Below are 15,279 nucleotides of genomic sequence, written 5' to 3'. Positions count from 1 at the left end.
ATTTTAAGGAAGATCTGAGAGAGATGGGGTTTAGGACATCACAGGTAGAGTTTGAGGGTGTGGTTGAGCATATTGATGGCTGCAGAAGTATTGTGGTGAATGGAGGGCCAAAGACTTGGCATTTGGTTATCTGAGTGCAATTGTAAGTGATTTGGGAGAGTCCTGAATTCCAGCAGGGTGTCAGGTAAGGGTTAAAAGGTTCTGCTTTTTAACCTCATTAAAAATTAAACAATGAATTGTATTTTTCCCAAGACTTGTTCCTAAACAAAAATCACACATGCTTCATACATGTCTTCATTGACTCTGTCCCTTTCTCCCCAAAAAACTGGAGTAAATGATATTAATATTTATCCTTTAATGTTTGTTCAATATTACTTTCAATGTTCAGTTTTATTGAAACGATAAATTATGTAGAAGTGCTTCTGCTTTTCCTTTCCACAGCTATGCAATGCCTACCAAATCCACTGAGATCTCAGTGTTACAGGAACAGGGCACTAAGATGAATGTGGAAGGTGTTATTCACTCTCATGAGAGAATTGTACAGGTATTGTGTGGTTTCGCCACTTGCATTCCTAAAATTATTTCTCATACTTCCTATTTAAAATTTCTCCTATGCTATGCATTTTTTATGAGCTCAAGATGGAAATGAATTTTGCTCCCAGGCTGTGCTATTGCCACTCCCAAGCAGCCTGCTGGTGGATTCACAGTAATAGCCCTGGATATATTTTTTTTAAACCTCTTATGGGGAAGTGGTTTATCTGACATTGCTTGAACCAGGAATATGCTACATGGAAAACTGTAAGCATGAATTTGTGTCAAGCCACACACTGGCACAAGTTGTATCTTCAAGCTGCTATTTATTTAATTTTAATGGGAATTTTTAAAGTAATTAATCTCATCACTCTTGGCACCAGAAGCATTAAGATCTAAGTTGGTTCTAAATGCAAATGTTAACTTTTTTTTAAATGGAGGTTACTGGATGCATAGGAATGACATGCTTACTTTAATAAGACAAAATCCAGGGGTTTTTTTGAGAATCCTTTCTTTTTACAACCTATGCCAGAGTTAAGTGATTCATCGCAGCTTTAGTTCATTAGCAGTATGCCGAGATAAATATGGATGAGGAAAGCCATTTGGCCTTTTGCAATGGATCAATCCAGAATGTCCTTTGTGTTCCATACTCCATTTCAGCAACCAGTTGTTCCTTAAATGATTCCAGGGTTTTTGTTTCCTACTGTATCCAGGACTGTATGAACTGGATTTTGCATAGGAATAACAGTGAGGCTAACTAGTCGCCATTATTAAGCAGTAAATCAGACATCAACCTCGGCATCCGCAGATGTTCAGCTAATCCCGAAAATACAGAAGTTACTGTCTGATTTGCCCTGCTCCTCCAGAAGCTTTGGTATACCAGTACATCGCTGAGGCATTCAGTATATAAACACAGGGAGTGTGTAAAGTTGCAGTACTTGCCCACTAGATACCCACTAAACATGCCAGAGCAAGTTAAGCCTTGTCCATTAAAATGTAACCAAATTTTTAATGATAAATCTTAATACTGTCAAACAACCTCTCTGGCACTCTGCAAACTATTAGAACTTAGCACTGTTCTTCATAGCATTCTAACAGTCTCTGTGATCAGCAGTGGTTCTTATAAATTAATTTCATGCCTGCACTTCATTGATTGAATTAGGACTGGGGTATCCCTTATATATAATGGGATCCTGTAGCGTGTTGTGCAATTTATTTTCTAATTGTATATTGATATTGTGCAAAATGTAAATGAACTTGTACAGTATTTTTTATGTCTTAAATTTTCAGGTTAGTGGTTTGAGTTCTGTTCTTGCCCCAATCGTTGTGGAAGTCCTTCAAACTAATCAGCCGGAAGGTGTACAGCTGTGCATTAGGGAGGTAAGTGCCAAAGCTGATCATTTTGGAAAACTTCGCAGCACAGTCCAATTAACCAGCAAGCACAGCTGTTAATTCCTTTTATATTGTATCTGTAGTTTAAGAAAAATCAACGGAAGTCTCAGACATTAATCGGTCTAATTTGTATATTTTCTGTATAGAATTGCATAGAATCTACAGCACAGAAACAGGCCATTTAGCCTAATTGGGCTATGCCAGTTTTTATACTCCCACAGAAACTTGCTCCCGCTCGAATTATCTCTTTCCCCTCTGCATCCATATCCCTCCATTCCATTCTTCCTCATGCATCCCTTAATTGTGAATAAGCTATTTTTAAGCACTCAACAGAAATTTTATCTGGCTGTGACCCAGCTTGAGGTTTTAAATAAAATGATGATCGCAACTGGAAATTGTTGTGCAGGCACGTGCAATCCTTCATTTCATTTTGTAGTTCAAGCAAAATCCATATTTTTTCCAGCCTGTATGCAGTCTGACACAGTCTGTTTTTCTCTCAGCAGGTTGATTTCTTTTTGTTTTCCTTTTTGCTAGTATTCCCACAAGGTTTTGTTTCCTCTTTTCTTTGAGCCTCCCTACGGCTATTTCTCTGTTGAAAGAGATAAACAACCTGTTCCAGGTCTCAGTCAACTGAGCTTTTCACCAGGTATTTAGCAGTGCAGAAGACTAGCCCTGATGTCAGTTTTTCCTCCCTGAGCTGTTGTATCTGACCTCTGCTTGGCACACTTTCTTTCTCCACAGTCTTCCCACACCACCCCCCCCCCCCTCCATTTTGACTGAGATAGTGAGTACAATTGAGTATCATATTAATTTGTAGCTTTACTAGCACACCAATTTTTGTGTTTTAAGCAACTGAGTGTCAGATTTGATGTTTCTCATGATTTCTGTATTCTATTTGTAATCCTCTTCTCGTCCGCCATTAGTTGAAAAAGTGTGGGAATAGGAAAGAATGAGACAAAAATAAGCAAGTCAAGTCATAACCTAAATTGTGGTAAAATAAAAGAAATAGAACACAAAGTGTGAATCCCAACAAAATAGGAAAAAGATTTAAGAAGGAAGTCAAAAGATGAAATCTGATTGATTAGTCTTAAATACAAATCATAAAAATGCTAACAATATGAAGTTCTCAACATTTACCACAGCTTTCAAGTTCAATAGATTTCTATCATTAAAGAATAATCAGCAGTGGAAGAGTTATATTATACAACCTCAGAAGCTATTATTTAATCCAAAGGGAAATTATGTAAGGTCACTGCACTGACATTAAGTCGGAGGTGATCACAAAGGTGTCCTCTAGCTGGCATTGATTGCTATGCACTTGGGCTTTTAACACATCAGTTAGGATCTTTTCAGTGAAACAGCTATTTGCTGTTTGGTTCTTATCAGAAATTAGTATTGTTCCTGTTGCTGTTTAGAACATAAGGTGATAGCGCAAAACGTTATTCATCCATGGTGACATTCAGAACCCTGCACATTAATTCAAGCTTTTAAATATTATAATCCTTTATTCTGCTGCAAGTGGAGCAACTGAAACACCTTTAAAACTTAAATAACAAATAACTTTGCTGTTTAGCTGAGCTGCATTAAAAAAATTGTGGCGTCTAACTCCTGGGCTCAGAATAGAGAAAATGAAGCAAGAATCCTAGAAAGCTTGAAAAAGAAATAAAGTCTCTAATATATTTTGAAATTGACTCTTTTTGATCTGTCAGACTTAGTAAACATGAATATGTATCACTAAAAAGCAAGATGCATGTGTATCTCTCATCATTTCCTTTCTAAAGCAGAATACTGTTGATACTTAAAAGATGGTTTGGAAGAGGAACAACAGAGAATGTAAGCTGTAGGGAGGTGGGAGAGAGAAGGGACAATGATGAATTTTTTGGTATAGGGATCATGTTGAGTATTTTTGGGTTGACCGTTTCTCACTTTTTGCCTGTCCCAGAAACTTTCCTCTGTTTTCTTTCAATCCATTTTGTGACTTGGCGCCTGACTCAACTCAGTCTGACCATTGTCATGAGTCTCGATGTGGCACTTTATTAAAGGCCTTCTGAAAGTTCATGTATACCACATCCAATGCTTTGCCCTTGTCGACTCTTGCTGTTGTTTTGATACTATAATTAATCATTTGCAGACTAGGTCTTCCGTTTTTTACTGGGAGAGAATTTGATTTATCCTTGTTAACGTTTTACAGAATTGTTGCAACCATTAGAGGAGACATTCCTCCCATTAGTCCATGTTGGATTCAGATTTGTGTCTCAGACATAAAAGCACTGTGTGTCTGTCTGTACTACAATAATCATCAACAGAGAAAATTATTTTTACTGCATAACTCAGGTTGTTACATACATAAGTTTAAAATGAGAATTTGATTTTAAAAGATTCTATATTGGAGTTCTATGTCAAGAAGTGTTGTCAAGGAAAAGAGGTATTTCTATGTGACCACTGAGTTTGCAGTGCCACTATTAAATTCCTGATGACGGAAAGCAGGAGATGAATGACATCAAATGACATTCTGGGGACTTGAGAACAAATTGACATTCCCCATATTGATTCGTTGAAAGTGGCACTGGTCACATCTTTGTTTTCTAAGCAAATGGCAACTGCTCAGAGAAGCTAGATAGTTCTGAGTTCTACTGTTAACTCTTTCAGAACACATTTGTGGGGTTTGAAATTGTCTCGATGCACAGTAGCTTTCAGCTGTTGCAATGTTACCTTTAAATGTTGCTTTTGTCCCTTAATTGGTAAATATATTTGTAATTTTTCTTTTATAAAGGAACCCTAGAAGCCTCACAAACTTAATCCATTTTATGATACAAAATATATGTTATGTCTTTGGGTCAGGATATTGTGATACATGTAGCATTATCTTGGTACTTATGAGGTATAGTTACTGCTTTACGATCTTGTATCTTGAATTTTAACAGCTGTAGCCTAGTGGCACAACAGGTAGGTTTACCGATTTACAATCGCACAGAATGGTAAGCAAATTCATGCATATAATGGTGTATTTGAAGGAATGGAATTTGATATTCCATGTGGTCTGGTTTACACATGATTCCAGTTCCACATTACATTGTTGACTCTTAATTCTCTCAGGCAATTAAGGATGGGAAATAAATATTTGTCTTGCCAGTGTTGCCTACATCCTAAGAATAAATAAGTTAAAAAAAATTGCTCACTGTCAGTTCACCTCATTGAACTTTGGCTTCTGTCCCTCGTACAATGAGATGAATTATCACAAGCTGTTTTAAATATATATTTTTTTTTATTCGTTCATGGGATGTCGGCGTCACTGGCTGGGCCAGCATTTATTGTTCATCCCTAATTGCCCTTGAGAAGGTGGTGGTGAACTGCCTTCTTGAACCACTACAGTCCATGTGGGGTAGGTACACCAACAGTACTGTTAGCAAGGGAGTTCCAGGATTTTGACCCAGCGGCAGTGAAGGAACAGCGATATAGTTCCAAGTGAGGATGGTGTGTGGCTTGGAGGGGAACTTGCAGTTGGTGGTGTTCCCATGCATCTGTTGCCGTTGTCCTTCTAGGTGATAGAGGTCACCTAGAAGGTGCTGTCTAAGGAGCCTTGGTGCGTTGCTGCAGTGCATCTTGTAGATAGTACACACTGCTGCCACTGTGCGTCGGTGGTGGAGGGAGTGAATGTTTATCGATGCGAAGCCAATCAAGCAGGCTGCTTTGTCCTGGGTAGTGTTGAGCTTCCTGAGTGTTGTCGGAGCTGCACCCATCCAGGCAATGGAGAGTATTCCATCACACTTCTGACTTGTGCCTTGTATATGATGGACAGGCTTTGGGGAGTCAGGAGGTGAGTTACCCGCCACAGGATTCCTAACCTCTGACCTGCTCTTGTAGCCCACAGTATTTATATGGCTATGCCAGTTCAGTTTCTGGTCAAGGGTAACCCCCAGGATGTTGATAGTGGGGGATTCAGCGATGGTAATGCCATTGAATGCCAAGGGGAGATGGTTAAATTCTCTCTTGTTGGAGATGGTCATTGCCTGGCACTTGTGTGGCGCAAATGTTACTTGCCACTTCTCAGCCCAAGCCTGCATATTGTCCAGGTCTTGCTGCATTTCTGCACGACTGCTTCAGTATCTGAGGAGTTGCAAATGGTGCTGAACATTGTGCAATCATCAGCGAACATCCCCACTTCTGACCTTATGATTAAAGGAAGGTCATTGATGAAGCAGCTGAAGATGGTTGCGCCTAGGACACTAGCCTGAGGAACTCTTGCAGTGATGTCCTGGAGTTCAGATGATTGACCTGCAACAACCACAATCATCTTCTTTTGCGCTAGGTAAGACTCCAACCAGCAGAGAGTTTTCCACCTGATTCCCATTGACTCCAGTTTTGCTAGGACTACTTGATGCCATACCTCACCTCTTGAGATCAGCTCCCTTGAACCAAGGCTGTAATGGGGTCTGGAGCTGAGTGGCCTGGCGGAACCCAAACTGAGCGCAGTGAGCAGGTTATTGCTAAGCAAGTGCCGCTTGATCGTGCTATCGATGACACATTCCATCACTTTACTGATGATTGAGAGAGAGTGATGGGGCGTTAATTGGCCATGTTGGACTTGTCCTGCTTCTTGTGTACAGGACATACCTGGGCAATTTTCCACATTGCCGGGTAGATGCCAGTGTTGTAGCTGTACTGGAACAGCTTGGCTAGGGGCACAGCAAGTTCTGGAGCTCAGGTCTTCAGTACTATTGCTGGAATGTTGTCAGAGCCCATAGCCTTTGCAGTATCCAGTGCCTTCAGTCGTTTCTTGATATCACGCAAAGTGAATCGAATTGGCTGAAGTCTGGCATCTGTGATGCTGGGGACTTCAGGAGGAGGCCAAGATGGATCATCAACATGGCACTTCTGACTGAAGATTATTGCACTTCAGCCTTATCGTTCACACTGATGTTCTGGGCTCCCCCATCATTGTGGATGGGGATATTTGTGGAGCCACCTCTTCCAGTTGGATGTTTAATTGTCTACCACCATTCTCGACTAGATGTGGCAGGACTGCATGACTTAGATCTGATCCGTTGGTTATGGGATTGCTTAGCTCTGTCTTTCGCATGCTGCTTACGCTGTTTGGCATGCATGTAGTCCTGGGTTGTAGCTTCACCAGGTTGACACCTCATTTTGAGGTATGCCTGGTGTTGTTCCTGGTGTGCCCTCCTGCATTCTTCATTGAATCAGGATTGGTCCCCCAGCTTGATGGTAATGGTAGAGTGGGGGATATGCCGGACCATGAGGTTACAGATTGTGGTTGAGCTGTTGCTCATGGCCCACAGCGCTATGTTATTATGTTATTTATATTATTCAGGTCTTAAGTACCGGGCCTTGATCCAGGCTGATGTTTCGTTGCAGTATCTGGGGAGTGCAGTGTTGGATGAGAAGTTAAACTGAAGCCTGTTCAGGCTGGATATAAGAGTTTCCAAGACACTGTTTGAAGATGAGCAACAGGTTCTCCCAGTGTCCTAGCTAATATCCTCTTCTCAACCAACAGCACCAAAACTAGATTAATCTATTTAATTTGCTGTTAGTGGGATCCTCCTTTTTGCAAATTGGCTGCCATGTTTGCTTCCAAAACTACATCAATTATACTTTAAAAGTACCTTGCCAAAACCATGATGAATTTGTAACCCTGGATAGACACATGCATTTTCAGCAGTGATTGCCAGATGCTGATAGGTGTAGGCAGCCTGGTCAGTTTTCCCTTCTTAACACTGAGATACTGAGACCACCTGATTAGCCCTTCTGCCACCCCAGCTAAGATTAGACTTGGAACTAGAGGCCTGCTACCCGACTCGAAGCCGACGGGACCCGACGACATGTGTCGGGTTCAGGTCGGGTTGAGCCCATCTTCAGGATACGGCACTCGAGCTCGGGTCGGGTTGGGCCAAGTCCAGGTCGAGTCGGGTCGGGCCGGACACACACGGTAAGTGCTCTGCTGTATTGAAATTTTAAGAAACTTACCTGAGCTGGGAATCCAGGACGAAACAGTCTGCGCAGTGAGCGAGTGACATCACCAATGATGTCATCGCACACGCGCTGCAGCTTCATGGAGATTCCGAGTCAGAAGGTTAGTAAACGGATGATCGAGTCGGGGTGGGCTCGGCTTGGCTTGGCAAAATCAGCGGGACTCGGGCCGGGTCGGGCTTGGGTCCGCGGTGGTTGGGTCGGGTTCTTTTTTCCCGACCTGAGCAGGCCTCTACTTGGAACGTTTCTCATCTGTTATGGTTCAGTTACTCACTGGGTAAACTAACTGAGGCTTTGGAGGAGCTTCCTATATTGATTCATAAAACATTTTTTCTCCATGGCCAGCAGGGTGTTGTACACTTGCAGAAACTAATCCCTGTGCTTGGGTAACAAAGCTATTGAAAATTCCACACACATGCCCCATACTTACAAAAGTCCGTAGAGCTTATGCACCCTTTGACACAGCTTAGAAACCCCTCAAGTGTGTAGGTTAGCTAGCAAAAACACTGCAGCTTACTAGCACAGAACTACCAGCTGCTTTCTTACCACACTCCTGTTTGTTTCTAGAGTTATCCGGAACAGAATGGGAAAAATCCCAGCCGGCAGTGCCAGAGCTAACCCCTTAGCTTCCGTTATTGAGCGATTCTAGTGGCTCGATCATCCCTGAACATGAATCGTTGACGTAGCTCCAATCTCGTCTTTGAGCCACATTAACCCAAAAGAAATCCCTTTTACCTTGTCCACCTTCCAACGACGATGGTTGTGGTTCGTTGCTTCACAGCTCACCTGTAGATTTGACTGTTCATTGGGTAGACAAGATACCAAAAACTCTTCATGAGCATCATGATCAGCCACTCACCATGAAATTGGTGCTTGCATTTCTACCAGCCTCATGATCACAGCATGGACATACAGTATACCACTGGGAATGGTAGTTCCATGAGTTGGAAGTATGGAGTTGCAGCAACAATTGCTTTCTCACTAAAACCCAATCATGATATTGACCCTTTATATAGATGCACTTGGTCTCATACCCAATCACCAGACAATCCCTTTCAACAACTGTTCTGCTAGGTCCCAGAGTTTCCTAATCAATTATGTCTGCATATTTGCCTTCAGAATCATGGAAGGATCTTTGCAACATGACAAGCCATCTTGATGTTCCTGACATCTAAATCTAATGCAGTCTACCAGACTTATTCATCACCAACTGCTTAATCGAGGACATTATGAGAAGCGTTGGCAGAGATATTCTGGGGGGGAGGCCCTCCTGATTGGGCACTCTGTGCCCCACGGAGGCCCGTCCCCGAAGCCCCAACCACCCCCATCGCACAACACGCGCCCCCCCCCGACCCCCCCTTGCCAATTGTCCCCAGTGAGGCCCCAAAAACGTACCTTCATTCTGGGGCCGTCCTTCCTCTTGCCACTGTTTGCTGGGTGTAGTCCCAGCAGTGGTTACTGCAAAATAAGGGGGAAGCCACTTAGGACAGAGATGAGGAAAATGTTCTTTACTGAGCGTGTTGTGAATCTTTGGAATTCTCTATCCCAGAGGTTGTGGAAGCTCAGTCATTGAGTATGTTTAAAGTAGAGATTGACAGATTTTTAAATACCAATGACATAAAGGGATATGGGGTTAGTGTTGGAAAAAGGCATTGAAGTGGATGATCAGCCATGATCGTATTGAATGGTGGAGCAGGCTCAATAGGCTGAATGGCTTACTCCTGGTCCTATGTTCCTATTAAATTCCAGCCTGTGTCTACTTTTTATCACAACCTCATCTCAGCTTGGTTCAGGACTTTACAGATGGGCTGAAGACAACTCTTCAACTCCATATCTAGGAGTTCCCAACCATTGAAAGAAAACTGCTTAGATATGCTTTATCCAACATAAGATTCTTTAACCAAAGCTATTTTTCCCATTGCCAAGACATTTTGAAGGAATTTTAACCTAACTTCATGCATGCAGAACTTGTTGATAAGAATGTGAACAAAACTAAATTTATCCAGTATAATAAAAGCAAAATACTGCAGATACTGGAAATCTGAAATAAAAACAAAAAATGCTGGAAATACTCAGCAGGTCTGGCAGCATCTGTGGAGAGTGAAGCAGAGTTAACGTTTCAGGTCAGTGACCCTTCATCAGAACTTCCATGATGAGGGGTCACTGACCTGAAATGTTAATTCTGCTTCACTGTCCACAGATGCTGCGAGACCTGCTGAGTATTTCCAGCATTTCTTAAATTTATCCAGTACTGGACTTGTGGAATTATAGTAGATAAATGATTGATTTTGGTTTCATTTCTCTAACACCACTTATTTTGATTAATAGTTTGTGGACTGCAGTAGAATTGCTGCGCCAAAATTAAAACCTACTCAATTTACAGATTTGAACAAAGTGGTTGAAATATTTTCTCTGTATTAACACCCCACATCATTTATGAACAGTATTTTTTTGTGAAATTTTAAGGAATAAAACGTAAAAGCTGAAAAATGTTCCAGGATATGTTCAGTTGTGAAAGAGATGGTGTTCCGGATCTTTTATTAAAGAGTGATATCATCTCTAATCCTGACCTCCAAAATGCAATGTAGATTATCCACATGGCAAATAATAACTGCTTTACACTGTTTTCACAGCACACTGAAGCTGATTTCATTGCTCGGTTCAAGGCTCGACCAGCATTAGAAGGACTGATGGCACAGATTAATTGAGAAGAAATCTAATGGTGGTGACCATTTTGGCTCAAAACTTATCAACCAAGCCAGAGGCTACCTTATGTGGTGACATCAGGGAGCTGTGATTGAAAATAATAAGTAATAATCGCTGTTTCAAGGACTTCCGAGCAAGCAGCTAAAAGTAGTGTACTTGAATTGTGTGATATATTTTTAATAAAAAGGATTCTAAAATATTTTGTATTTTAATTTATTTAGTGAAATTGGACAGCAGTATAGACATTCAGTCTTGAAATTGTCCACCCACAATTCACAGGCAGCCACTTCATTGCTTCTTGAATATGAACCTGTTTAGGATGCCTGAAAGATGTTAATAGTAATAGAGGGAGGAGTGAGCATTGTAAAATATACTATCAGTTGGATTACAGTGGTTAATATCTTCGACCTTCCACTTGCAACAGTAAAATCCTCAATATCCTGTTTTTAGAAGTTGTATGTAACCAGCTGACTCCTAGTTCCAATTGTTTTGTTCAAATCTGCTGTGAAATAGAAATGGGTGTATGAAGGAAAATTGATACATTTCAATAAAGTAGTCAGAGGCACCCTAAAAATTGAGTATTTTACGATTATCTGAATGCTGAGATTAAATTGCAACCTTTAAGGTTTCACATGATCAGATATTGGTTAATTTTTACCAGCTTTACAATTCCATTTGTGTGTAGGCTTCCAATTCTGTTTTGTGCCAAATGTTGGTTGGTGTTGCCCAAACACATACATTAATGTTCTCAGTACATCATTAATGTATTCACAAAAAAGTAATGCTGCCTACACAATGTCCCAACAATGTGCTTTAATATAAGCATTATAGACTAGCAGTCAATCAGTATAGTTTCACACTTTATGGAGCCACTTATGCTAAATAATAACCTGAAAGGTTACTTCATAAAGTTACTCCTGAAACGAGCAGTGCAGTGAGAAATCAGCCTTATGTTAGAACAGTGTTGTTCAATAGAAATACCAGACTAGCCATAGGCATTAATACTGTGACACTGTTTTAGCCACCTGCAATAATTTTAGTAGAACACCTTGCACACAATGTAGGTATATGTGCTTCACAGAATTAACAATTTGAGGGCAAGGGAGCACATTGCCAATAGCGACCATAATATGGCTGAATTTAATATTAGGCTTGAGAGGGAGATGGGATGGAGTTCAGTGTAGGGAAGTGCAAGGTCATCTAATTTGAATCCAAGAAAAACAAATTGGATTTTTTTTATTCGTTCATGGAATTAGAGTGTCTCTGGCAAGACCAGTATTTGTTGCTCATCTCTAATTGGACCCGAGAAGGTAGTGGTGAGCTGCTGCCTTGAACCACTGCAATCCATATGGTTTTTGTGCACCCACAGTGCTGTTATGAAGGGAGTTCCAGGATTTTGACCCAGCAACAGTGAAGAAATGCAATATAGTTCCAAGTCCGGATGGTATGTGGCTTGGAAGGGAACTTATAGATGGTGGTGTTCTCATGCGCCTGCTGCCTTTGTCCTTCCAGGTGGAAGAGGTCATGGGTTTGGAAGGTGCTGTCAAAGGAGGCTTGGTGAGTTGCTGCAGTGCATCTTATAGATGGTATGTATTGCTGCAACTGTGCGCTGGGGCTTGAGGGAGTGCTTGTTTAAGGTGGTGTGTTAGATACCAATCAAACGGGCTGCTTTGTCCTGGATGGTGTCGAGCTTCTTGATTGTGGAGAGTATTCTATCACAGACCTGACTTGTAGATGGTGAACAGGCTTTGGGAAGCCGGGAGCTGAGTTACTCAATGCAGAATTCTCAGCCTCTGACCTACCCTTGTAGCCACAGTATTTATATGGCTGATCCAGTTACGTTTCCGGTCAATGGTAAGCCCCTAGGATGTTGATGGTGTGGGATTCAGTGTTTGTAATGCCATTGAACTTGTTGTAGATGGTTATTGCCTGGCATTTATCAGCCTAAGTCTGAATGTTGTCCAGGTCTTGCATGCAGACACAGACTACTTCAGTGTCTAAGGAGTTGCAAACGGTATCGAACACTACAACCATCAGCAAACGTCCCCACTTCTGACATTATGAAGGGAATGTCATTGATGAAGCTGCTGAAGATGGTTTTGCCTAGGACACTACCCTGAGGAATTCATGCAGCAATGTCCCGGAGCTGAGATGATTGGCCTCCAACAACCAAAACCATCTTCTTTTGTGCTAGGTATGACTCCCAACTAGTGGAGAGCTTTCCCCCGATTCCCATTGACTTCAATTTTGCTAGGGCTCCTTGATGCCACACTTAGTCAAAGGATAGTCACTCTCACCTCACCTCTGGAATTCAGCTCTTTTGTCCATGTTTGAACCAAGGCTGTAATGAGCTCGAGAGCCAAGTGGCCCTAGTGAAACCCAAACTGAGTATCAATGAACAGGTTATTGCTGAGTCAGTGCCTCCTGATAGGACTGTCAACGGCACCTTCCATCGCTTTGTTGATGATTGAGAGTAGATTGATGGGGTGGTATTTGGCCATAACCATCTTCCTTTGTGCTGGGTATGACTCCAACCAGTGGAGGGTTTTCCCCCGATTCACATAGACTTCAATTTTGCTTCTTTTTGCTGCATTTGGTCAAATGCTGCATTGATGTCAAGGGCTGTCACTCTCATCTCACTTCTGAAATTCAGATCTTTTGTCCATGATTGGATCAAGGCTGTAACGAGGTCTTGAGCTGAGTAGCCCTGACAAAACCTAAACTGTGCATCAGTGAGTAGCTTTTCGCTGATTGTCATTTGATAGCGCTGTCAATGGCACCTTCCATCACTTTACTGATGTTTGAGAATAAATTGATGGGGTGGTATTTGGTCAGATTGGATTTGTCCTGCTTTTTGTGGACAAGACAGTTGTGGACTGTGCAATTTTCCACATTGTCAGGTGGATGCTAGTGTTGTAGCTGTACTGGAACAGCTTGGCTGGAGGCGCAGCAAGTTCTAGCACGAGTCTTCAGTACTACAGCTGGGATGTTGTGATTGGCTGTAAGGTATGATTCGGTGAGTATTACTATGTCAGACTGTTGCTTGACTAGTCTGTGGGACAGCTCTCTTAATTTTGGCATAAGTCCCCAGAGGTTAGTGAGGAGGATTTTGCAGGGTTGACAGGGTAGGGTGTGCCTTTGTCGTTTCCGGTGCCTTGGTCGATGTCGGGTGGTCTATCTGGTTTTATTCTTATTTGACTTTGAAACAACCGAGTGCCTTGCTAGGTATTGGAGAAAATCCAGATTGTGCCCAATTGTTGAACAAATTCTCCCGACTCAGACGTTGAGAATCAAACCCCTTATTGCATGATATCATGGGGGAGCACACCTTACCTAAATGCGGTCCAGCGCTACTCCCAAAGAGCTACAGATCGCCGTGGATTTATATAGTATAAAAGAGGCAGAGCTAACAGTTTCACAATTAGATAAACACCCACAAGACTGCCTACGTAACGGTGCACCATGCAGGGTCAGACATAAAACCGCAAGATAACCACAGGACTGCCTACGTGACTATACACCATGCACAGTCCGAGGTCAGCAAAACATCAGTTTCAACAATAACAAGCTAGTTCCTTAATTCAATGCCCACTCCAGACACCATATCTGGTCGTAATGTCTGATTGTGGTTAGCTGCTCTGTCTACAATTTATGACCGTTGGTTGTGGTTAGATTAGCTGTGTCCTGCTTTTCTGCTTCTACAAAGTTAAGTAATAATTAGCAAAGCTAAGAAAATTTCTCCAACAATCCCTCCTTTTATCATACCATGATAACACAATATCATCGTATGTGGAGGGGAGAGGTATTTAAAGTAGTCATTGAAGCATAATATCTTTTTCTGCCATCGCGCTGTAGCAGCCACAAGGCCAAGTTAGCAATACATAACTGATTAATCTCAGCTTAAATGTCCCCATAATATTCTGTTCTTAAAATTCTAAAATTCCGTTCTCACAGTCCCCTCTTGACTCTTCTACAACCCTTTTAAGAATCCTTCCCTTGATCCCACCTAAGTGCCTTTAATGGTCTCTATTTGTCTAGAAACAGCCTTCAACACCCGGAGGGGTCGCACTCAATACGTCGCCTGCTTATATCACAAGGGGGCAGCGGGAATTTTGTAAAGGCATAAGTTTTGCAGGGGCTTCAAATACTTGCTTACAACATAAAAGGTGGTACACTTGTACAATTAAAAATTCATTTAAACATCACTGTTACATAATCGATTGTATAAACATAATACAATTTCATAAAGTACATTGATCATTCATTTCCTCACTTTAAGTATATATGGAAAGGTTATACAATTACCCTTTTTATGGCATTGTCCCTCCTTTTACAGAGCAAGTTCAAACACTAATTGCTTTTCGGGTAGCTGTCCAACCTGTGTTCATACATCCTCTTGCATTGCCTAATTAATTTCTTAACTTGCCAAATTAAGTATGTCACATCTAACACCATGATACCCAAAACCACTATCAGGACATGGGAGATAATTCTAAACCAGGGGTGTATCTGCACGTCTGACCCCCAGTTCCATAAGTCCTCCTTCCAGGTAGAATCATTTATCTTGTCAATCTCATCTTGTAGCATCTTCGACTGTTGTTCCAGCCTGCAATGGCTTCCAGCTGCTGTCTCTCTTTACCCAAGCGTGTGAGCAATGGCTGAATA

The 15,279-nt window shown here is 41.7% G+C and overlaps 1 protein-coding gene across 1 annotated transcript in view; it reads left to right on the top strand.

Moving 5' to 3' along the window:
• Positions 1 to 10,813, top strand: part of mrpl48 (mitochondrial ribosomal protein L48) — a 36,754-nt gene extending 25,941 nt beyond the window's left edge. Inside the window, exons 6-8 of the mRNA XM_068033372.1 lie at positions 442 to 544; positions 1,822 to 1,911; positions 10,542 to 10,813. Of these exons, the coding sequence (XP_067889473.1) occupies positions 442 to 544; positions 1,822 to 1,911; positions 10,542 to 10,616 (268 nt within the window). The 3' untranslated portion in view covers positions 10,617 to 10,813. The remainder of the gene's footprint in view (positions 1 to 441; positions 545 to 1,821; positions 1,912 to 10,541) is intronic.
• Positions 10,814 to 15,279: the final 4,466 nt, after the last annotated feature.

This window comes from Heterodontus francisci, chromosome 6, assembly GCF_036365525.1.
Source record: "Heterodontus francisci isolate sHetFra1 chromosome 6, sHetFra1.hap1, whole genome shotgun sequence".
In the NCBI taxonomy this organism is placed as follows: Eukaryota; Metazoa; Chordata; class Chondrichthyes; order Heterodontiformes; family Heterodontidae; genus Heterodontus; species Heterodontus francisci.
This window is presented reverse-complemented; position numbering and strand designations above follow the sequence as displayed.